A 24,759-nucleotide genomic window follows, 5' to 3' on the forward strand; every position below is an offset into this window, starting at 1 on the left:
TGGAGAATTGGTGCAGACTCAATGGGCTGAATGTCCTGTTGCACTGTAGGAATTCTGTGGAAGTCTTTGTCAACAGTGATGGTGTACTGTGGGTTTCCTTCATGTCCCTTTCTGAGGCTTGCACTCCCTCTGTGCTCCATGTGCTCTAGAGTTCAAACTCCTACAAATCTCTACTCTGCTTCTGGGCTGAACTGTTCTGTGATGTCCAATCATTGTATTTTTTTGTTCTCTCTTTTCTGCTTTGCATATCGACACCTCCTTGTCTTTGCTCCTTCTCATGCTGTAGTATCAATTGCTTCACATTTACTCTCAGCTAAAAACTCAGTCAGTGAGGAGGAGGCTATTTTAGCCCATCATACCTGTACTGACTCTGTGAAAGAACACTCTACCTTGTCCCATTCCTCTGTTCTTGATTTTTCAAATATATATCCCTTTCTCTTTTTAAGAGCTATTTAGTTTTTGGTTTCTCCGCTTGTTTTGGTTGGTCACTACATGTTTCCAAAAAGAATTCTCCCTGAATCTCCTTGCTTTTCTGGTGATAACCTTAAATATATGCTTTTCTCTTACCAATTTACAAACCAGTAGGAATAGCTTATTCCTGATCAAAACCTAATTTTGAATCCCGAAGCATACTAGATTAGTAGTCTGTGGTTGAAGCTGTCATTTAAAATTTTGTTTCTGCCCCTTTAGTTGAAAATAACTTTGAAAGAGTATGCATTTCCTTGCAAAATCTTTTTTTCATAGAAATCATCATAGAAACCCTACAGTGCAGAAGGAGACCATTTGGCCCATCGAGTCTGCACCGACCACAATCCCACCCAGGCCCTACCCCCACATATTTATCTGCTAATCCCTCTGACCTACGCATCTCAGGACTCTAAGGGGCAATTTTTTTTTAACCGGGCCAATCAACCTAACCCGCACATCTTTGGACTGTGGGAGGAAACCGGAGCACCCAGAGGAAACCCACTTCCTTTTATTTAATAAACTCCCATAAGCCCATTCAATTACTTCATCTTATTCAATTATGTGCAAGATGTTCTGTGGAGTAGCATCCTGGTTGTATTTTTTTCAAATGTAATAGGTTGTGACAAAGGAACATTGCCTACTTTCTACTGTTGTGTAGAACACTAAGTATTGGATTCTCATTATATATCGTGTAAGAACAATACCACCCATTGGAGCCATTCCAATGTTCCACTGCCTCCCCGATACTGATTTATTGCAGAGAATTAATCCATGAACTGTTGCTGTGCCCCCTTACACACTTTCAGGTTAAAATGTTCCCAGAAATCAGGCCTTGGACCCATTTCTGTGTTGTTACGCTCTTTAACTTGAAGTGTGCCGTCTTTCTTCTTCCTTTTGCCACTGCTCCTTTTCTCAAACTATTTTTTTCATTGACTAAATTTCATAGTTTGTGGTTTGCTCTCAGCCCCTCCCTGTTAAATATCCTGAGCTTGTTGCTTGCTTCATAATTATTGTACCAGCTCTTTTCAATTTCATATTAAATACATTTTGGGTCTATAACATTTCCTACTATTCAGTGCATTTTAGAAAACTGTTTGGCATCTACTTTAATAATGCATTTTAACGCAGCCCTGTTTTCATTTCCTCTTCGTCAATGGAGGCTGTCTGAAACCTTTTCTATTTCTTTCCTTTATTTACTTAATGCATCCTGGCAGAAGCACATTTTATTAAAAAGCTGCTTCCTTTTATTTAATAAACTCCCATAAGCCCATTCAATTACTTCAGAGCTTGGGGTAATTTTTGCCAGAACCGAGGAAATGAAAGGATGATTTGATAGGTGTTTACAATTACGATGGGATGAGACAGAGAACATAGATTGAGAACAAAGAGGCTCGTCTTAAGATTGCATATCAGAGCCAGGACATTAGCCTGGACTTGACTCTTACTTTTGTCCAGAGCTGTTGAGAGTCCTACAGTGTGATTTATGTGCAGTGACATTTAAAGCAGGTTGTTTTCCTTAAGCTTGCTATTTTATCTGTTTAGTCACTTTGAAAGCTAGTATCAAAGACTGCAAAGGTTTTTCAGGTAAAGCCTGTTTGAGTTTTTTAAAATGTTGAGAGAGTTTTAAAAATTCTTCCTCAAGATGTTGACGCTGGCAATTAGGCCAGGCCTAAGTGCTCTTGAGAAGATGCTGGTGAGCTGTTTCCTCGAACTGCTGCAGTCCATTTGATGTAGGTACACCCACAGCGCAGTTAGGAAGGAAGTTCCAGGACTTTGACCCAGCCACAGTGAAGGAGCGGTGATGTAGTTCCAAGTCAGGATGGTGAGTGGCTTGGAGGGGAACTGGATGGTAGAGGTCGAGTGCTTTGAAAGTGTTGTTGAGGCAGCCTTGGTGAGTTACTGCAGTGCATCTTGTGGATGATGCACACCACTTCCACTGTGTCAGTGGTGGAGGGCATGAATGTTTAAGGTGGTGGATGCCAATCAAGCAGGCTGCTTTATCCTGGATGGTATCGAGCTTCTTGAGTGTTGTTGCAGCTGCACTCATCCAGGTGAATGGGATGTATTTCCCCCCTCATTCCTGACTCGTGCTGGTGGTCAGGCTTTTGGGTGTTGGGATGTGAGTTACTCACCATGGAATTCCAAGTTTCTCATCTGCTCTTGTAACCACAGTATTTATGTGATTGGTCTAGTTCAGTTTCTGGTCAATGATAGTCCTCATCATGATGGTAGTGGGGAATTCAACGATGGCAATACCATTGAATGTCAAGGGGAAATGGGTAGATTCAGTCTTTTTGGAGATGGTCATTGCCTGGCACTTGTCTGGCATGAATGTAACTTGCAACTTACCAACACAAAGCTGAATCTTATTCCGGTCTTGTTGCAAATGGACATCGACGACTTCAGTATCTGAGGATTTGCAAATGGTGTTGAAAATTGGGCAATCATCAGTGAACATCTGCACTCCTGGTCTGATTGGTGGAGGGAAAGCCATTGATGAAGCATCTGAAGGTGGGTGGGCATAGAACACTACCCTGAGGAACTCCTGCAGCAATGTCCTGGGACTGCGATAGTTGACTTCCAACAGCCACAGCCGTCTTCATTTGTGTTAGGTATGATTCTAACCAGTGAATAATTTTCCCCTCCAGTTCCCATTGACTACAGTTTTGCTAGGGCTCCTTGATGCCACACTCGGTCAAATGCTGCCTCGATGTCAAGGGCAGGCACTCTCGCTTCATGTCTTGAGTTCAGCTCTTTTGTCTATGTTTGGTCAAGACTGTTAGGAGGTCAGGAGCTACGTGACTTGGGTGGAATCAAAACCAAGTGTCAGTGAGCAGATTATTGCTGGGTAAGTGCCACTTGATGGCAGTGTCAGCAACACCTTCCATCACTTTGATGATCTGAGAGTAGACTAATGGGGTAGTAATTGGCGAGGTTGGATTTTAGTGCTGTTTTTATGGACAGGACAATTTTCTAAATTCTTACCCAGGTGCCAGTGTTGTAGCTGTGCTGGAACAGCTTGGAGCACAAGTCTTCAGTGCTATTGTCAGAATTTTGTCAGACCCCATAGCTGCTGCAGTATCCAGTGTTTTCAACTGTTTCTTGATGCGTGGAATGAATTGAATTGGCTGAAAACTGGTATCTGTGATGTTGTGGACCTCAGGAAGAGGCCAAGTTGGATCATTCACTTGACACTTCTGGCTGAAAGTGGTTGCAGTGCTTCAGCCTTGCCTTTTGCATTGATGTTCTGGGCTCTCCCATCATTGAGCATAGGGATATTTGAGGAGTGCCTCCTCCTTCTGTTAGTTGTTTAATTGTCCAGCTCCATTCACAACTGAATGAAGTAGGGCTGCAGAATTTACATCTGATGCATTGGTTGCAGTTTCGTTTAGCTTGGTCTGTTGCATGCTACTTATGCTGTTAGGCAAGCATGTAGTCTTGTGTTGTAGCTTCACCAGGTTGATACCTCATTTTTAGGTATGACTGATGTCACTCCTGGCATGCCCTCCTGCAGTCTCCTTTGAATCAGGATTGACTGTAATGATAGTATGGTAGGGAATAAGTCGGGTCAGGAGGTTACAGATTGTGGTTGAACACAGTTCTGCTGATGATGATACACAGTGCCTCATGGTTATCCAATCCAAGATCTATTCGGAATCTGTCACATTTAGAACGGTGCCACACAACATGATTGAGGATAACCTCATTGTGAAGACAGGACTTCGTCTCCACAAGGAGAGTGTAGTGTCACTCCTACCAATACTGTCATGGACAAATGCATCTGCAACAGGTAGACGGGTGAGGATGATGGTTGCAAATGCAGCCTTATTTTGTTGGCTCCCTCACCACCTGCTGCACACCCAGTCTAGCAGCTGTGTCCATTTGGGACTTGGTCAGTTTAGTCAGTACCAAGCCACTTTTGGTGAGTACATTCGAGTACATTCTGTGCCCTTGCCATCTTCGCTGTTTCTTCCAAGTGGTGCTCAACATTGAAGAGTATCGATTTGTTATCTGGACAAGGGGGAGGAGGTGGAGGGAGGGAGCAGGGTGGACTTCATGGGCTCTGAAGTCATTGTTATGGAGTCCCAGAGTAACCGCCTCCTGATTATATACCACTGTGCCACTGTCTGTCAGTGGGACAGGACATATCCAGGAATGGAGATAGTGGTAAAGGCAAAATACTACGGATGCTGGAATCTGAAACAAAAACAGTAAATGCTGGAGAAACTCAGCAGGTCTGACAGCATCTGTAGAGAGAGAATACAGCCAATGTTTCAAGTCTGGATGGCCATTTGTCAGAGCTGGTGTCATACCTAATTGTCTGTTAGGTATGATTCCATGAGTTGCTTGACTGCTCTGTGGGACAGCTCTCCCAATTTTAGCACAAAATGTTGACAAGGAAGACAAGGAAGACTTTTCAGGGTCGACAGGGCAGGGAGTGCCATTTTTGCCGTGGATGTCGTCTATATGGATTTCAGTAAGGCATTTGACAAAGTCCCACATGGCAGGTTGGTTAAGGCTCATGGGATACAAGGAGAAGTGGCTAGATGGGTGGAGAACTGGCTTGGCCATAGGAGACAGAGGGTGGTGGTCGAAGGGTCTTTTTCCGGCTGGAGGTCTGTGACCAGTGGTGTTCCGCAGGGCTCTGTACTGGGACCTCTGCTATTTGTGATATATATAAATGATTTGGAAGAAGGTGTAACTGGTGTAATCAGCAAGTTTGCGGATGACACGAAGATGGCTGGAATTGCGGATAGCGTAGAGAATTGTCGGGCAATACAGCAGGATATAGATAGGCTGGAAAATTGGGCGGAGAGGTGGCAGATGGAATTTAATCCGGATAAATGCGAAGTGATGCATTTTGGAAGAAATAATGTAGGGAGGAGTTATACAATAAATGGCAGAGTCATCAGGAGTATAGAAACACAGAGGGACCTAGGTGTGCAAGTCCACAAATCCTTGAAGGTGGCAACACAGGTGGAGAAGGTGGTGAAGAAGGCATATGGTATGCTTGCCTTTATAGGACGGGGTATAGAGTATAAAAGCTGGAGTCTGATGATGCAGCTGTATAGAACGCTGGTTAGGCCACATTTGGAGTACTGCGTCCAGTTCTGGTCGCCGCACTACCAGAAGGACGTGGAGGCATTGGAGAGAGTGCAGAGAAGGTTTACCAGGATGTTGCCTGGTATGGAGGGTCTTAGCTATGAGGAGAGATTGGGTAGACTGGGGTTGTTCTCCTTGGAAAGACGGAGAATGAGGGGAGATCTAATAGAGGTATACAAGATTATGAAGGGTATAGATAGGGTGAACAGTGGGAAGCTTTTTCCCAGGTCGGAGGTGACGATCACGAGGGGTCACGGGCTCAAGCTGAGAGGGGCGAAGTATAACTCAGACATCAGAGGGACGTTTTTTACACAGAGGGTGGTGGGGGCCTGGAATGCGCTGCCAAGTAGGGTGGTGGAGGCAGGCACGCTGACATCGTTTAAGACTTACCTGGATAGTCACATGAGCAGCCTGGGAATGGAGGGATACAAACGATTGGTCGAGTTGGACCAAGGAGCGGCACAGGCTTGGAGGGCCGAAGGGCCTGTTTCCTGTGCTGTACTGTTCTTTGTTCTTTGTTTTTGGTGCCTAGGCTGATGCCAGTGGTCCATTCAGTTTCAGTCCTGGAGTCGGGCGGCTGTGGGGTCTGCAGGGCGGCTAAGGACAGTAAATTTCCTTCTAAAGGGCCAAATGGGTTTTTATGACGCTGGGCAATGGTTTCATGGTCACCATTACTGAGTCAAGATCCTCTTCAGCTATCACAGACCTCAGTAATTGTGCTAACTTTTCTTCGATTTGAATTAGAAATCATCGATTCTTTTCCATAAAACGTTTTGCCTCTGTTAATCCAGGAAAAATGTCAAATTAACTCAGAGTTTTAAATTCATTGAATGAACTTGTGAAAATCTAAAAATTAAATCAAGATAGGAGGTTTTGAAGGATTATTTTGCTTCAGGTGGATACATTTTCTTTAAACTTGATAAACTGCATGTAATTTGAAATGATGTGGAGATGCCGGCATTGGACTGGGGTGAACACAGTAAGAGTTTTAACAACACCAGGTTAAAGTCCAACAGGTTTATTTGGTAGCAAATACCATTAGCTTTCAGAGCGCTGCTCCTTCGTCAGATGGAGTGGAAATGTGCTCTCAAACAGGGCATAGAGACACAAAATCAAGTTACAGAATACTGATTAGAATGCGAATCCCTACAACCAACCTCTCGCCAAGGCCATCCCCACACCCCCACTTCTTGCCTTCAAACAACTGCGCAACCTCAAACAGACCATTGTCTGCAGCAAACTACCCAGCCTTCAGGAGAACAGTGACCACGACACCACACAACCCTGCCACAGCAACCTCTGCAAGACGTGCCGGATCATCAACACGGATGGCATCATCTCACGTGAGAACACCATCTACCAGGTACACGGTACATACTCTTGCAACTCGGCCAACGTTGTCTACCTGATACGCTGCAGGAAAGGATGTCCTGAGGCATGGTACATTGGGGAAACCATGCAGACGCTACGACAACGGATGAATGAACACCGCTCGACAATCACCAGGCAAGACTGTTCTCTTCCTGTGGGGGAGCACTTCAGCAGTCACGGGCATTCAGCCTCTGATCTTCAGGTAAGCGTTCTCCATGGCGGCCTTCACGACACGACAGCGCAGAGTCACTGAGCAGAAACTGATAGCCAAGTTCCGCACATATGAGGACGGCCTAAACCGGGATGTTGGATTTATGTCACATTATCGGTAACCCTCACAGCTTGCCTCCTGGACTTGCAGGCTGTCCTGTCTGGAGACAATACACAACTCTTTAACCTGTGCTTAATGCTCCCTCCACCCACATTGTCTGTATCTTTAAGATCTGGTTGGCTGTAGGGATTCGCATTCTAATCAGTATTCTGTAACTTGATTTTATGTCTCTATGCCCTGTTTGAGAGCACATTTCCACTCCATCTGACGAAGGAGCAGCGCTCCGAAAGCTAATGGTATTTGCTACCAAATAAACCTGTTGGACTTTAACCTGGTGTTGTTAAAACTCTTACTGTGTAATTTGAAACACAGATTTTGCTTGCCAACAACTGTTCATGGTTATTTTATTTGGGATGTGCAGGCAATAGCTTTCACAGTGACTAAGTGGAGCTCACTGAGCTCTTTGCTGAGTTTTGCAAGAGGCAGTCTTCAATGATGTGAGTCATTGATCGGGGTGCACCATATCTGCAGCCCGAGTTCCCTGCAAGGCCCAACTTATGCTGATTTGGTGCACAAAGGCCATGGCCAGTGCGGAAACATTTGAGGAGTGCTCAGTGTAGCCATGGCAGGTTAAAGCTCGGTGGACGGGCTGTGGGATCCGCAATGAGGAAGTGGTTTTTAATGGTGGTGTGTTCATTCTATTCCTGCTGCCATTGGACCTCTTGCTTCCAGAGGACTTCTGCTGTTATTCCTTGGCACGGTGGTCTTAGCCATATAAGCTAGTCTGATGAGAGGCGAGCAGCAGGTAGATTGGTAAGATCCTTGTGCAACAACAGGCTTGGGTTAATGTAAACCTTCTCCAAGAGCTTTCTTGTTGTAATCTCCCTCCTTTTGTGAGATGGTGGGATGTTGCTCAGGACTGGGAGCCAGGAGAGTTGAGTTGTTCGGATACCTGAGATAATATGCATTGTTGTGTTGAACTGGATATCCACAAGACTGGTATAAGATGAATTGTACCATACTGGCGCACAATACTCTGCAGTCGAGTAGACAATGTTAAGATCCTTAAGGTTTGAAAATCTGCACCCATGAAGAGTCAACAAGTTTGCTGAGAAGGTGATTTTGTGTTTTGATCTTTGCTGCTGTCTTGCTCAGATGTTTTTTGTATGTCATTGTTTGGTCAAGGGATATTGTTTATGATTCAGTCTCTTGCCATTCAGCCAGCAGCAACAAAACAGTCTCAATTATATTCCACCCTCCACAATGCTAGTGCCAAGAGGGAACTCAACATCTCTGATAGATTTGATTTGATTTATTGTCACATGTATTAACATACAGTGAAAAGTATTGTTTCCTGCACGCTATGCAGACTGAGCATACCGTTCAGTGAGAAGGAAACGAGAGAGTGCAAAATGTAGTGTTACACTCATAGCTAGGATGTAGAGAAAGATCAACTTAATGCAAGGTAGACCCATTTTAAAATCTGATAAAATGGTAAACAATCTCATTAGTGCTAACCGGTGAGGTGAGGCATGTCCAGGAATACTGAGTTTGCTGGTGCATTTTTCTCTTGGAAACATTCAAACTCACGTTGTTGTATCTGTTCTCGCAACTGGCAAACTGAGAAATCCATGACATCCTTCCCGCTTTCTGTGAAACTCTAGCTTCCCCCTCCACAGAGACACCTAACCACAAATTTCACAATTAATGCCAAACTTTGGGACTCATCCCAGGACAATTTTCCCAACACTACAAATGCTCAACATTGCTCTCTCTACTGCAAAATACCACCCTCCTGTACTGTTAAAGACATGTTGCTTGTCCCAAGTTACAGACTACTTAACTAGATTTTCAACTTTAAAAGTAAACAATAAAAAATCAAATTCATAGACCTCATATATTTAAGAAAAGGCAACTTATTTATAGCTTTCATTGAATATTGGGTCGTGAATGTAGCCCAATCCATCACGCAAACTAGCCTCCCATCCATTGACTCTGTCTACACTTCCTGCTGCCTCAGAAAAGCAGCCAGCATAATTAAGGACCCCATGCACCCTGAACATTCTCTCTTGCACCTTTTTCCGTCGGGAAAAAGATACAAAAGTCTGAGGTCAGGTACCAACTGACTCAAGAACAGCTTCTTCCCTGCTGCCATTAGACTTTTGAATGGACCTACCTGGCATTACGTTAATCTTTCTCTACATCCTAGCTATGACTACATTCTGCACTCTCATTACCTTCTCTATGAACGGTATGCTTTGTATAACGTGCAACAAACAATACTTTTCACTGTATACCAATACATGTGACAATAATAAATCAAATTATAGATTGAGTCTTCAAACTGCTTTTAAGAATGCCAGAATATCATGTAGTAAGAACAGAATTTATTTGTCGTGTCACCATTAGTTAGCCTGATGTAATGTGCTGCATGGTCCAACACCAGCATTATTATAAAGCGGCATCACCTCTGATTTCACTTTCCATAAGCAGTGTCAGATTTTATATTTTAAACTTTATGCATGTGTGCTTTTTCTGTCTGTCACATACACTTCTGTGACATACACTGTGTAATGAGAATTTTTGTGTTGCATTCAATCAGAAATTTTCACTTGTAATGTATTCCCTAACATAACTTACTGCATCCATCAGCTGGATTTTATCTTGCAACATATTTGAGTGGGGGCTGGGGTCAGAAACGTCCTGATAGCTTGCAGGAAATCTGGAAATAAGAGCAATGTCAGCCACTGCATTCCTGTATCATTTCTGGGTTTCCTGACCAGTTAGTGTTATTGGGCATTATTAATATTCATGAGGTTTTTAAAGGGATACTGCAAACGTGCAACTTAATGAACTCTGGAACTGAGAGCACAACAGAAGAAATTGGCACAATAAAGCCCATATGCTCAAAACCTGCACCTCATTTTAATGACATCTTAAATGTGCTACTCATGGCTATAAGGGCCCACAGGTAGATATTCTTCCTGATGAGAGAAAGAAGCCTGCAGGTAAAGCATAATCAGAATGTCTGGAGGCTTCCCATGAAGTCAGCAGCAGGAATTTGATGCCACACTCAAGGATTCAATACTAAAAGTAGTTTAATGACATAAGCAGATCAGGAAAGGTGAGTATAGTAACACATTTACCAACATCCTGATATCTTAGTGTGCATTACCCCAACCCCCTTATTCGGGCTTCTCAAGGATACTTCAGCATATCACTGTTCAGACCTATGTCCCTTACAGATACACCTACCCTTCTCTGTCTGTGCATTTCTTCAAGTCCCCATCTATCCATCCACAATTGACACTTGCCCTCAGGTTTATGCAATGTCTTATCTCTCCCTTGTAGTCTTCATCAACAAGTGTTTTCTGTCCATTCAACACATGCTATTCCTGTCACTCGTAGGCTTCTATCCTGCCTTAGAGGAGGTGAGAGCACAGAACAGTGGGGGAAGACAGAGAACCAGAGGTGGCTTTCCAGCCATCTCACATCTTCAGAGGAGATGACACTGGGCCACATCGGAGTCTCAATATGTCTAACTATCAGAAATGGGGAAATGGCCCCTTTCCAGCTACGGGCTGACAGAATCAAATATCAGATAGTCACGCAACATGCAATGCTCTCTCACATTGACTTGATGTCACAATGGATGAAATATGATTATTTGCATAAGGCGAATAATTTAAAACATTCTTATGATAATAGTTCTGTTTTAATTCATTCATATGAAGTGAGTGTTGCTGCCCATCCCTGATTGCCCCTGAGAAATTTGTGAGCTACCTTCTTGAACTGCTGCAGTCCATGTGCTGTAGGTACACCTGCAGTGTTAGGGAGGGAGTCCCAGGATTTTGATCCATTGACAGTGGAGGAAAAGCAATTGAGTTCCAAATAAGCCTGGTGTGCACCTTGGAGGGAAACCTGCAGGTAGTGGTATTTCCACACATCTACTGCCCTTGACTTTCTAGTTGGCAGAGTCGCAGGTTTGGAAAGTGCTGTCAAAAGAGCGTCGTTCCTGCAATACATTTTTTAGATGATGCACACGCTGCTGTGTTTGAGGGAGTGAATATCAAAGTTGCAGGATGGAGTGCCAATCAAGCAGACTGCTTTGCCTTGGATGTGTTAAACTTATTTAAGTGTGGATTGGAGCTGCTCTCAGCCAGGTGAAGGGAAAGTATTCCATCATATTCTTGGCTTGTGCCATGTAGATGGTGAACAGGATTCGAGGCGTCAGGAAGTGAGTTACGCAAAGCATCCATCAGTCTTTCACCTACTGCTAAAGCTACATATTTATACGGATGGTCCAGTTAAGTCAAAGGCCACACCCACGATATTAATGTTGGGCAAGTTAGCATTGGTAATGTAATTGAATGTCATGGGGAGATTGTTAAATTCTCTTCTCTTGGAATGGTCATTGTGCTTGTATGAAGCAAGTGTCACTGAACAGCAGATCAGCCCAAGCCTGAATGTTGTCTTGCTGCATTCGAGCATGGAATGGTCCAGTATCTGAGGCGTTGTGAATTGTACCATACACCCTGCAATCAGTAGTGAACATCACTACTCCTGACCTCATGTTGGAGGGAAAGTCATTGAAGGTGATGGGCCAAGGATATTACTTTAAGAGCCTAGAAATGTCTGTAGTGATGTCCTGGAGCTGATTGGCTTCCAACAACCACAACTATATTCCTTTATGTCACGTATGACCCTAACTGGTGGTGATTTTTTTACTCTGATTCTCATTCACTTTGATTTTTCTTGAGGCTACACTTGGTCAAATGCTGCCTTGATATTCAGGGCAATCACACTTAGTTCTTGAATTCAGCATTTTTGTCCATATTTGGACTATGCCTGTGATGAGGTGTGGTGCGTAGTGGCCTTATCAGAACCCAAACTGAGCATTGGTGAACAGGTTGTTGCTAGGTAAGAACCACTTGATAGTGGCACACAGAGTTGGCAGGAAAAACATTCAGAAAATTTGGAGGTACAGCTTCTCCAGCAACAAAAAGATTTGAACTGCAATGTTTGCAGCCTCAAGGACCTATGTGTGAACTCATCCTGTGCTAACCACATGTGACTATTTTGCCTTAGAAACATAAACTGCATTTTAGTAGGGGATACTCTTTCTTTGTATAATCTTGTTATCTTTTTGCAGACCAATGATTACACTTGAAAATAAATGCACTTCACTGTGAAGTGCTTTGAGATGTCCTGTAGTCATGAAGGACACTATATACATATATGTCTGTTCTTTATGAATAGCATATCTTCTAACCTATTCTACACAATATCACAAGAGATTCCAAAGTAAGTATTTGATTTATGGTGACTGGATGACCCTGGCAAGTTAACAATTTTCCACCTTGGGTTGCATTTGCAGCTTGTCAGTATATCTCTTCCAAGATGGCTTCACTTCAAAGTAAAAGCAAGTCACAATACTTTCTAAGTAATATAGGATGATCGTATTCACAATGAGTTCTACAATTAATATGCAGCACATGAGCTCTGCAATCAGTATATAGTGCCGTTAACATAATGAAACATCCCAATGTGTTTTGCAGGGACATCATCAAACAAGGCACAACACCAAACCACAGAATATGTTAGGTCAGATAACCAGAAGCTTTGTCAAGGTAGGTTTTGAGGACAGTCTAAAAGAAGGAAAGTGAGGTAAAGAGATGGGGTGTACTAGGAAGGTATTTGAGAGCGTGGGGACTAGACAATTGAAGGCACAGCCACTAATGGTGGAGCAATTAAAATTGTTGATGCACAAGAGGTCAGAACTCGAGGAGTGCAGTCACCTTGGAGGGTTGTGGAACTGGAGACTTCAGAGATAGGGAGGGGACAGGCCATGGAAGTATTTGAAAACAAGGATGAGAATTTTAAAATCAAATCATTGCTTCGTTGAGACCCACTGTAGATCAGTGAGCACAGGGGTGATAGGCAAACTGGTCTTGCTGTGTTGTAAGATACAGGCAGCAGAGTTTTGGATTATCTCGCGTGTAATGAGGGCAGAATGTGTGAACAAGATAGGAGTGCATTGGAATAATTGAATCCAGAGGTATTGAAAGCACGAATGATGGTTTCAGTGGCAAATGAGCTTGAACTGTGGCAAAATCAGCTGATACAGAGGTGGAATAGGGACCAAGGATAGATCCTTGGGTGACACCAGAAATAATGGTGTGATAGCAAGAAGAGAAGCTATTTGTAAGTGAGTCTCTGGCTATGACTAGATAGATAATAATGGAACCTGGTGAGACCACATTGAGATTGCTATGTATAGTATGGGAGGAGTAAAATGTGACCTGGTCCAATTTGACAGAAAGATTAGAAAAATAGCTGTTATTCAAATGGGGTGCAATTGCAGAACTCTGAGGCACAGAGGGATTTGGGCATCCTGATACATGAATCACAAAATGTTAGTGTGTAGGTACAGCAAATGATGAGGAAGGCAAATGGAATTGTCATCAATTATTGCACGTGGAATGGAATATTAAAGTAGGGATGTTTTGCTACATTTGCAGTGCTTGGTGAGACCACATCTGGAGTACTGTGTAAAGTTTTGGTCTCGTTTAAGAAAGGATATAATTGCAGTAGAAGCAGTTAAGAGAAGATTCATTTGACTGATTCTTGGGATGGGAGTTATTACTAATGAGGAAAGGTTGGGACAGGTTGGGTCCAAGTCCATTGGAGTTTAGAAGAATGAGAGGTGATCTTACTGAAACCTGATGGGACTTGACAGGGTGGACACTGAGAGGATGCTTCCCCTTGTGGGAGGGACCAAAGCCAGGTTAAAAATAAGGGTCTCCTATTTAAGATGGTGATCAGGAGAATGAGACAAATCGGGTGGGGGAGACAAAGTTGAGTTGGGCCACAATCAGATCAGTTTTAATCTTATCAAATGGTGCAGCAGACCCAAGAGGCCAAATGGCCTATGCCTGCTAATTTAGATGTTGAGAGTAGCACCACCCATGCCCCCACCCTCTCCTGAAGCTAGGTGCAAAATCTGCTTTGTAATGCAACTGTCTTCCCTTTGCTCTTTCTTCATTCTTGGCTCAATGATATTGTGTCCAGGAAACCAAGTCCACCATTCCATTGAATAGTAAGATGGTGCTCTCTGGACTTCTTGTTTTCGTTACACATGCCAGATCATCTCAGTGCTGGGTGTGTCTTAGCTGCAGCCTAGAATGAACTATGTTTCAACCTGGAAATGGTGCCAGAAAGCAAAATCTAATGCTGACTGACCAGGGGCTGCATTCAGAAAAGCAATTTGAATATTTCCCTTAATAGGATAGGCCAGATTAGTCTCACATATACTTTCTCAGCAGTTTCCTACATTGAACTGCAAAATATAACTTTTCTGTCATCACATATAGCATATGGCCTCCTTCTGTACTGTAGGGATTCTGTGACTTGATATTCCCCAGCTTACTGTGAGCATTGCCATGGACAGGTTGTGTATGAGTGAGATATGCCGTGGTCTAACCCAGTATTATTGTATTTTAAAACTAGGAACTGTATGTAATATATTTATGACAAAATATTGTAAAATGGCTAGTTACTAATTAAAGTATATCCTGTTTTGCAGTGACACTTTCCTCATGGCCCACAGCAACACCCTAGCAGTTCCATTACTATTTTTGATATTGAAGATCTTCAGATGTGGAGCTGAAGGTATGTGGTGCACTTGTGTAGAGTGGTTCAACATTGGCCTTATTCCTCACTACTCATACCTTCCACACATACATTGGAGCTAAGATCGGGTTACAGATGAGCAGAACTGGATGAGTCATACCTTGTATATATATGGACTTGATATGGGTAATATTAGAATATTGATTTTGTAACTCCTGTACTGCACATCTTGTCATTAGTTTTGATGGTCTGAACTCCTGCTTGTACTTTCACATTTTAAGACTTTCACTGTAACAAGAAGACTAAAAACACTATTGACTAATGTAGGAACAAGCTATAAATTTAAGTTTCAACTTTTTTTGTGTGTTGTGAAAGATGAATCTTGGGTTAGGTATCATTTTTGAAATTCCGCAAAATAGAGCCAAGCAGTCTAAGCCCTGTTTTGTATACATGCATTTTTAACAAGATTTTACAACTTTGAAGTGAAAGACCGTTGCCCAGTAATTTAGGGAAATTTTTTTTAAAAAGTGGGAAAAATAGTGCTGTTGCTTAGCAACAAGGAATCAGAGAGTGACCCAAAGATATAGAAGGCGATCCAGAAGGCCAACACAGTTTTACAAAAAGTGCTAGAACAGGCAGGATGAGAAAGGGACAGAGAGCAAGTTCCAGGAGAGTCCCAAAATCGGGGAATGTGACAGGAAGGTCTCAAGATGACAGCTTAATCAAGGAATAAGGACAGGGATTGAAAACCGGTCCTGTTCAGTGAAGTTGAAGTAAGGAGCAGAGAAAAGGCTGTGGGGAGCAGAATCAAAACATATAGGGGGTTATTGAGGAGCCAGAAGATGCAAAGAGACAACCAAAGCTGGGTGACTGCTTAATATGGGCCTGTGAGTCAGCGGTGTTCTGTTGGCGTGGCTGAGTATCTGAGAGTGTGTGGAAGATGAAGCTTGAAGCATGTGGCAATCTCGGGGAGAGGAAGTTCAGGAGAGATTGGAACCCTGGATTTGGATCCTTGTTGAAGACATCTGAGCAAAAGCATCATTTGGGAGAAGATTCCAAATCATCGTTATTTGAGAGTGGAGATTGGAAATCAGTTGATGAGGGATCCATAGAACTTTCTTTGGTGGTATATGTCACTTGGTTTCAGGGTGTGGTATGGCAGTTCACCTCTTAGTACATGGTCTGTAAACTTACTGCAAATATCAGCATGCAAGATGGAAGCTATAACTTAGGTTGCCTAATGAATCTGTATATATATTGGAAGGTATAGATGGGGCGAAGGAGTAGCATCATATAGTTGATCTTTTCTAGTTTAATACTTTACTTTGTTAAAGGTTCATCAGGAGACTCCTGTGATTCTATTCAGTAGTTGCCCTTCACGTTTCTAAACAAAAAATAGAAGGTAGGATCTATCAAACAAGGTTCCATCCTGGGATCTGACTTTTCTAGTAGTAATATCAACTGAGATCGTAAAGTGGGGGCTCATCCAGGATTTATCATAATAAGGTAGCAGAGAGACCATGGTCTCCAGGAGGTGAATCAATTGACACCATTGCAGGAGTTCATCAGGATATTGTCCTAGGCCCAACTCTCTTCAACTGTTTCATCAATATCCTTCCTTCCATCATAAGGTCGGAAGTGGGGATGTTTGCTGATGATTGCACAATGTTCAAGACCGTTCGTGACTCCTCAGATTCTGTCCAAATACAGCAAGCCCTAGACAATATCCAGGCTTGGGCTGACAAGCGGCAAGTAACATTTTCTCCTCATGTGCCAGGCAATGACCATCTCCAACAAGAGAGAATTTAACTATCACATTCAGTGGCATTACCATCATTGAATCCTCCACTATCAAAATCCTGGGAATTACTATTGACTAGAAACCAAACTAGACTATCCATATAAATGCTATGGCTATAAGAGCTGGTTAGAGGCTAGGAATCCTGTGCTGAGTAATTCACTTCGTGATTCCCCAAAGTCTGTCTATTTTTCTACAAGGCTGCCAGGAGTGTGATGAAATGCAGTCCATTTGCTGGGATGAGTGGAGCTCCCAATAATCAAGAAGTTTGACACTATCTAGGACAAAGCAGCCCACTTGAGTGGCACTCCTTTCACAAACATTCTATCCCTCCATCACCGACTAACAGTGGTAGTCATGTGTACCATCTGTAAAGTCTGCTGCAGAAATTCACCAAGGTTCTTTGCGGAGCACACTCCAAACCCATGACTACTACCATTTAGAAGCACAAGGGCAGTAGATACATGGGAATGCCCCACCTGGAGGTTCCCCTGCAAGCCACTCACTATCCCGACTTGGAAATATATCACTCTTCCTTTACAGTTACTGGGTCAAAATCCTGGAATTCCCTCCCTAACAGCGCTGTAGGTGCAACTGCACCACAGGGACTGCAACAGTTCAAGAAAGTTGCTCACCAACACCTTCATGAGGGCAATTAGGGGTGGGTAATAAATGTTGGCCTAGCCACAAATGCCCACATCCTTTAAAATTATTTTTTTTTAGAAAAAATGAATTGGCTAAGGTTCAGTTGCAAAAGATGAAGCTTGAATTGAAAGCAAAGGAAAGAGAAGGGGACTTTAAGTGAGAAAGCCTAACCTCTAGAAAAAGAAGTTAGCATGGGAAGAAAGAGAGCAGGAACAAGGGGCAAGAGAGAAGGGACAAGAAATACCGGCTTAAAACGTTGGAATTTAAAAAGGCGGCCTTAGATGTAGAAGAAGGTTTTGATGATTAAAAAAGAACCTCCAACCCAAAACCCAGTTGGGAGATGTTTGACTTTGTGCCACAGTTTAAGGAATAGGATGTAGAGGCATTGTTTATTTCATTTGAAAGGTAGCTACGAAATTAAGTGGGCAAAAGAAGTCTGAACATTGCTGCTAGAGAGTAGGTTGGTTCGTAGAGCTCATGAGGTATATGCGTTTCTTATGGAAGAGCTGTTTATAAACTATAGTACAGTGAAAAAGGCCACCCTTGTAGCCTATGTCCCTGAGGTTTAGAGGTGGAAATTTTGAAACATATGGAAACAGTCTAGGCAGACCTATAATGTTTTAGAGGGTAAAGCAAAGTCATTTTGACTATTGGATATGGGTATTGAAGGTAGAAACAATATAAGAAGCTCTGAGGGAAATACATCTGCTGGGAGACGAAAGATTCACTTCCTCCTGTAGCTAGAACATATTCAAAACCAGAAGGTTAAAACGGCTAACCGGGCAATGGAGGTGGATGATAATTATGAGCTGGTCCATATATTCAAACCCTTTTCACCCCTACAAACCCAAGAAGATTAGAAGGTGGGAAGGTAAAAGAAAAACGGTTGGAATTATAGAATCCTACAGTGCAGGAGGCCATTCGGCCCATCGAGTCTGCACCAACCACAATCCCACCCAGGTCCTATCCCCATAACCCTATGCATTTACCCAAGCTAGTCTCTCTGACACTAAGAGGCAATTTAGCATGGACAACTCAGCTAACCCACACATCTTTGGACTAGCCAGTTAGCCAGGGAGAAGATAGGATAGCTGCGAGTTCCCAGTATGTTCCTCCTTAGACCAGAAAGGAAGGTGTTGTGGATAGAAGTGACATTCAAAGTTTAAATGTTTCTATTGTAACAAGCTGGGGCATTTTCAGGCGGATTGCTGGAAACTAAAAAGGAGACCAGTTGCAGTAGTGGGAACGATGAAGGAATCCTCAGGAAAAGTTGCACCAGAAAAGGAAATGGTTAAAACTGTAACAGTATTACAGGTGAAACATGTTCCCTTCGAACCTACAGGAAAAGGAGATAGGTTCAAAATAGTCAAGAGAATTTTTCGATGACTTTTTCTAAAGGGAGTCAGTCTTTTAGAAGTGCCATATGTTTTGTTTCAAAGGGAAGAGTGTACCCTTACTCCTCCAACAAAATAAGTAAACAGACCACAAAGTGTTGAGAGATATTGGGGCAGCTCAGTCCTTGAATGGTGGCTGATTGTCCAATTTGTGTTTGGACAGTTTTATGAAAGAAAAAGTATTAAGTAGGGATATTAATGGAATTTACGAATGTGTTTCTTTGTCGCTTTGTTTAGGTGGGAATTACTCTTAGATCACCTATGGGAAGGCTAGATTTTATTCTGGGTAATGATTTGGCTGGTAGCAGAGACAAAAATGTGGTGACTGCTGTATTGCAGTAGGCGGTTTATTAGACTGATCTTAAGCAACTTTTAAAAATTACTATGGCTAACAATGAAACACTTCCTGCTGATAGCAAGTAATTGAAATAAAACTTGATTAATATAGAACTTTCGCGGATAAAAGAGGAGTTTGTGAATGAAAAATGAGAATTGGTGAGAACAATTGAAAATCAGTCACGGTACAACATTTGACTGAGGACTTAAAATGTCTAAATGATAAACTTGTGGAAGCAAACCTCACAAAGATCAGTTTTCAGTTTAAACATGATGAAATTCAAGCATCAGAAGCTGCTATGAATTATTGGGGAAAATGGCTTGCGCAGGAAAAGGAATTGTTGGCAAATAGAATAGTTGGGTTGAAGGCATAATTTAAAAAACAAAACTACTGAACTATTATAATTTTGTTGTGAAGTGTACTGGGGTTCTTGAATCTCAATGCAATCGGGAGGAAATTAAAGAGATGTATCGTATGGAGTGTCACAGTTCTGAGGTTCTTGTGTTTAAAAATCATTGCCGAATTGTGATCTTGAGCAAAGACCTGATCCAAGTAATATTACAGATGTCGCAACCTCTGTTATGGGCAAACAGAAGTACTTGCCGAATTGGAAATTAATAAGTATAAATGAAAAGGACTGAAATTGCAAAATGACCCTTCCAGGTCAATGACCGGAGACACTGACATACAGATGCTTGCCGATGTCAATACACAAGGGACAGCAGCTGGAATCGAGCCAAGTGGGCAGTTTGCAAAAGACCATTTAAGATTTGCAGATGGGTGGAATAATATTTTTTCAAATTATGTAAAAAAACGTTGCAGAGTTAGAATGTATTATGGAACTCCAGATGGCGAAAGTAATTGACATGGCTCAAAGACCACTGGAAAAGACCTGTCTAAAAATGGGATTGAGAGATACAACAAGATCATGTGGGCGTCAGGCCGGTATGGTGGTTAGCACTGCTGCCTCACAGTGCCTGGCTTCAATTCCAGCCTCTGGTCACTGTATGTATGGAGTTTGCATGTTCTCCCCATTGTCTGAGTGAGTTTCTTCCAGGCGCTCCAACCACACACCAAAGATGTGCGCATTAGGTTGATTGGTCATGGTAAATTGCTCCTTGGCATCAGGGGGACTAGCAGGGTAAATTTATAGGGTTACAGAGCTAGGGCCTGGGTGGGATCTTTGTTGGTGCAGGCTTGATGGGCCGAATGGCCCCCTCTGCAATGTAGGGATTCTATGATTCTGTGATTCTATGGTAAGTTCAAAGCTCAGACCAAGCAAGAGTATGAAAACCTTTTGTGTGAACATAAGCTTCTCAACAACACCCTTGAGGTGCTAAGAGAGATTTTGATCAGTGGAAATCTGCTGAGGGAATGCTGCCTTTTGGAGAGATATTAAAATGTTTTCAAGTGAACGCAAAAGCTTTTGTAGCACAATTTGAAGAACAGAAGGGAGTTGTCCTTGTGTCCCTCCACCTTTTATGGGGATAGTGCCATGCTGTGCTGCTGGTAGGGATAATTTTTAAATAAAATTGTTCTCCACTTAATGTACATCCTAAGTCCTTCTGCAGGGGGGAAAAGGACAGTATTTAGAACATAAGAACTAGGAGCAGGAGTAGGCTATCTGACCCCTCGAGCCTGCTCCGCCATTCAATAAGATCATGGCTGATCTTTTTGTGGACTCAGCTCCACTTCCGCTCACCGTAACCCTTAATTCCTTTACTGTTCAAAAATTTATCTATCCTTGCCTTAAAAACATTCAATGAGGTAGCCTCAACTGCTTCACTGGGCAGGGAATTCCACAGATTCACAACCCTTTGTGTGAAAAGGTTCCTCCTCAACTCAGTCCTAAATCTGCTTCCCCTTATTTTGAGGCTATGCCTCCTAGTTCTAGTTTCACCTGCCAGTGGAAACAACTTCCCTGCTTCTATCTTATCTATTCCCTTCATAATCTTATATGTTTCTATAAGATCTCCCCTCATTCTTCTGAATTCCAATGAGTAAAGCCTCAGTCTACTCAGTCTCTCCTCATAAGCCAACCCTCTCAACTCCGGAATCAACCTAGTGAATCTCCTCTGCACCCCCTCTAGTGCCAGTATATCCTTTCTCAAGTAAGACCAAAACTGTACACAGTACTCCAGGTATGGCCTCACCAGCACCTTATACAGCTGCAACATAACCTCACTGTTTTTAAACTCCATCCCTCTAGCAATGAAGGACAAAATTCCATTTGCCGCCTTAATTACTTGCTGCACCTGCAAACCAACTCCTTGAGATTCTTGCACAAGGACACCCAGGTCCCTCTGCACAGCAGCATGCTGCAATTTTTTAACCATTTAAATAATAGTCCATTTTGCTGTTATTCCTATCAAAATGGATGATCTCACATTTACCAACATTGTACTCCATCTGCCAGACCCTTGCCCACTCACTTAGACTATCTATATACCGTTGCAGACTTTCAGGGTACTTTGCACACTTTGCTCTGCCACCCATCTTAGTGTCATTTGCGAATTCTGACACACTACACTTGGTCCCCAACTCCAAATCATCTTTGTAAATCGTAAACAATTGCGGTCCCAACACTGATCCCTGAGGCACACCACTAGTCACTGATCGCCAACCAGAAAAACACCCATTTACCCCCACTCTTTACTTTCTGTTAACCAATCCTTTATCCATGCTAATACATTACCCGTAACACCGTGCAGCTTTATCTTATGTAGCAGTCTTTGGTGCGGCACCTTGTCAAATGCCTTCTGGAAATCCAGATACACCACATCCACAGGTTCCCCATTGTCCACTGCACATGTAATGTTCTCAAAGAATTTCACCAAATTAGTCAAACATGACCTGCCCTTCATGAACCCATGCTGCGTCTTACCAATGGGACAATTTATATCCAGATGTCTCACTATTTCTTCCTTGATGATAGATTCAAGCATTTTCCCTACTACAGAAGTTAAATTAACCGGCCTATAGTTACCTGTCTTTTGTCTACCTCCTTTTTTAAACAGTGGCGTCACATTTGCTGTTTTCCAATCTGCGGGAACCACCCCAGAGTCCAGCGAATTTTGGTAAATTACCACTATTGCATTTGCTATTTCTCCCGCCATCTCTTTTAGTACCCTGGAATGCATTCCATCAGGACCAGGAGACTTGTCTACCTTTAGCCCCATTAACTTGCCCAACACTACCTCTTTCGTGATAATGATAGTTTCTAGGTTCTCACCTGCCATAGCCTTCCTGTCATCAATTTTTGTCTTCCTGTCATGTTATTTGTGTCTTCCACTGTGAAGACCGACACAAAATACCTGTTCAATGCCTCAACCATTTTCTCATTTCCAGTTATTAAATCCCCTTTCTCATCCTCTGAAGGACCAATGTTTACTTTAGCCACTCTTTTTCGTTTTATATATTTGTAGAAACTATTTCCGTTCAACTTTGTAAATTTTGTCTAGTCCTTTTCTTTGCCTGTTAAATTGCCTATTCCAAATGTAGGTGACTTGGTAAGGCACAGGAAATACACATGATGTCTGGGTATTTGATGCAGTTTTCACACAATTCTCCCTTGGCTTAGTCTGTTGACATACGGAGGCCCCTTCACAATCCCTTTCAAGTTCTGAGTTCAGCCAACTCAGCATTAGGGGAAACTGATTTTATTCCTCCGCAAGGGAAAAATGCTAGGAATCAAAAAGTGCATGAGATATAATCTAATATTACAGTTCACTAGACTCCACTTTTCATTATTTCAAACTAATTTAAACTGTCTTGATCTTCTGAAGGAATTTATTCTTTTAGGTCAACTACAAATCTCCTTGGGGGAAAAATTGAACTGTAAATGGAAGGCCTAATTTAAGAAAAACGTAGACTACACATTAAGTAGAAGGAATTTATCTTCCCCACAATGAACCAGTTGTTGATATTTTAAGCAAATTAGCCAACTAATTGTGGCAAACTTGAAAATAATGTTCCATGCAGAACACTGTAAAAGGTGATTTAGATATGAGAGACTAACACCCACTTTAAAATACTTATGAATCATTGCCACCCCATGTATATACTAAGCATCTTTGTCACTTGCATAACCCTTTTTAACCATAAATATTGTGTACACTATTCACATATGATGTGCACAATATCCATAGATTGAAAGGGAGAAGACTGAATTAATTTTGAATTCGATATGGGGTATAGTCATGCAAAGTTCATGGTCATTTTCAGTTTCTTTTGTATATTGAAGTTGTTTGCCAACCTAAGCAGAATAGAAGCAATGTGTCATAGAATCCCTACAGTGCAGAAGGAGGCCATTTGGCCCATCGAGTCTGCACCAACCACAATCCCACCCAGACCCTATCCCCATAATCCTACATATCTACCCTGACACTAAAGGGCAATTTTTCATGGCCAATCAACCTAATCCGCACATCTTTGGACTGTGGGAGGAAACCGGAGCACCCAGAGGAAACCCATGCAGACACGGGGAGAACATGCAAACTCCATACAGTCACCTGAAGCAGGAATTGAACCTGGGTCCCTGGTCCTGTGAGGCAGCAGTGCCAGCCACTGTGCCACCGTGCCGCCCCAAGCTGTGTCCATTCACGAAACTTCATTGAGGACCTAATTTTTAATGTTACATCTTTTCTTGAATTTTGCAGAAGTATCATGTTGTTATCAAGCACGAGAGTATCCAACTTGCAGAGACGTCTGTGATCAGGTATAACTTTGATAATTTTTAAGTAATCTTGATAAACTGGCTTCAGACACTCCTTTTTAACTGAGGTTAAAATGATATAGTGATGGTTATTAATTGATTTTCTTTTCTGTGCCTCTGATTTCCAGCTGGCCACTGCTGGCTACCCCTTCAACCCACACATCTTATCTTCCTGACGTGCATAACACTTGTAACTTCGTACTCCTTGTCTCAAGTTAGCAGCAGAACTCACCAAATCCTGTTGGGATCTTTGCAACCTCCTTTAATATCCTAAACCTGTGGCCTCCTCCAACCTTGCATGTTATTGTATGTCCTTTGCTTCTTTGACTCCGGCCTTTTGCATCCCTCCCTCAACTTCAGAGATAAATTCTCCATGGCCCCACAATCTCTAAGACTCACTAAATTGCTGTCCTTTGCTACATCTCTTTCCATGTTCAAAAATATAATTTTTTTAACTGATTGATATCCTCTAATTCTCTACAATTGCTCAACATCTGTTTTTGTCCTTGTGAAGTGTCTTATGAAGTTTACCAAGTCGAAAGTTGCTATATATCAAGTACAGTCACTTTGTGATTCTGACATGTTGTGGCAAAGTGTAATTTATGGGCTAGAACCAGAAAAATCACCCTGCTGGCCGCGTGATTGTAACAAAAGCCAAAATGGTTCACTAATGCCCTTCAAGAAAGGACAATATGTGGTTGACTCTTGATGTTCTTGGAATATCCTAGCAAGCTTCTCAGTAATACCAGGGCAATGCTTGCTGCAAATGTTAGAACGTATGTCAAAGCAGGGCGTTAATAAGATCATCCTTGCCTTTGTGGAAGTAAATATAATTATTGTTGTTGAAAGGATAATTTTCCCTGTATTTGGGGAAGTGCAATCTGGTTAATCAGATTGACAATTTGGAATTTTTTTTCTCTCTTTCGCTTCTTAATTCTATATTCTAACAGCCCTTTGCGAGTGTGGGAATTCAAACTTTCCAATCATCTTACAGTAATATTTCCCAATCAATAGAAACAATCTTCC

The 24,759-nt window shown here is 42.3% G+C and overlaps 1 protein-coding gene across 3 annotated transcripts in view; it reads left to right on the top strand.

The window, feature by feature from the left end:
* The window catches only part of reck (reversion-inducing-cysteine-rich protein with kazal motifs), a 135,342-nt gene that overhangs the window by 8,171 nt on the left and 102,412 nt on the right, over positions 1-24,759 (top strand). For all 3 annotated transcript variants that reach the window (XM_078216525.1, XM_078216524.1, XM_078216526.1), the window contains exons 3-4: positions 14,799-14,884; positions 23,678-23,736. In XM_078216525.1, coding sequence (XP_078072651.1) covers positions 14,812-14,884; positions 23,678-23,736 — 132 coding nt within the window. In that variant the 5' untranslated portion in view covers positions 14,799-14,811. The remainder of the gene's footprint in view (positions 1-14,798; positions 14,885-23,677; positions 23,737-24,759) is intronic.

Source organism: Mustelus asterias, chromosome 7 (genome assembly GCF_964213995.1).
Source record: "Mustelus asterias chromosome 7, sMusAst1.hap1.1, whole genome shotgun sequence".
Taxonomy (NCBI): Eukaryota; Metazoa; Chordata; class Chondrichthyes; order Carcharhiniformes; family Triakidae; genus Mustelus; species Mustelus asterias.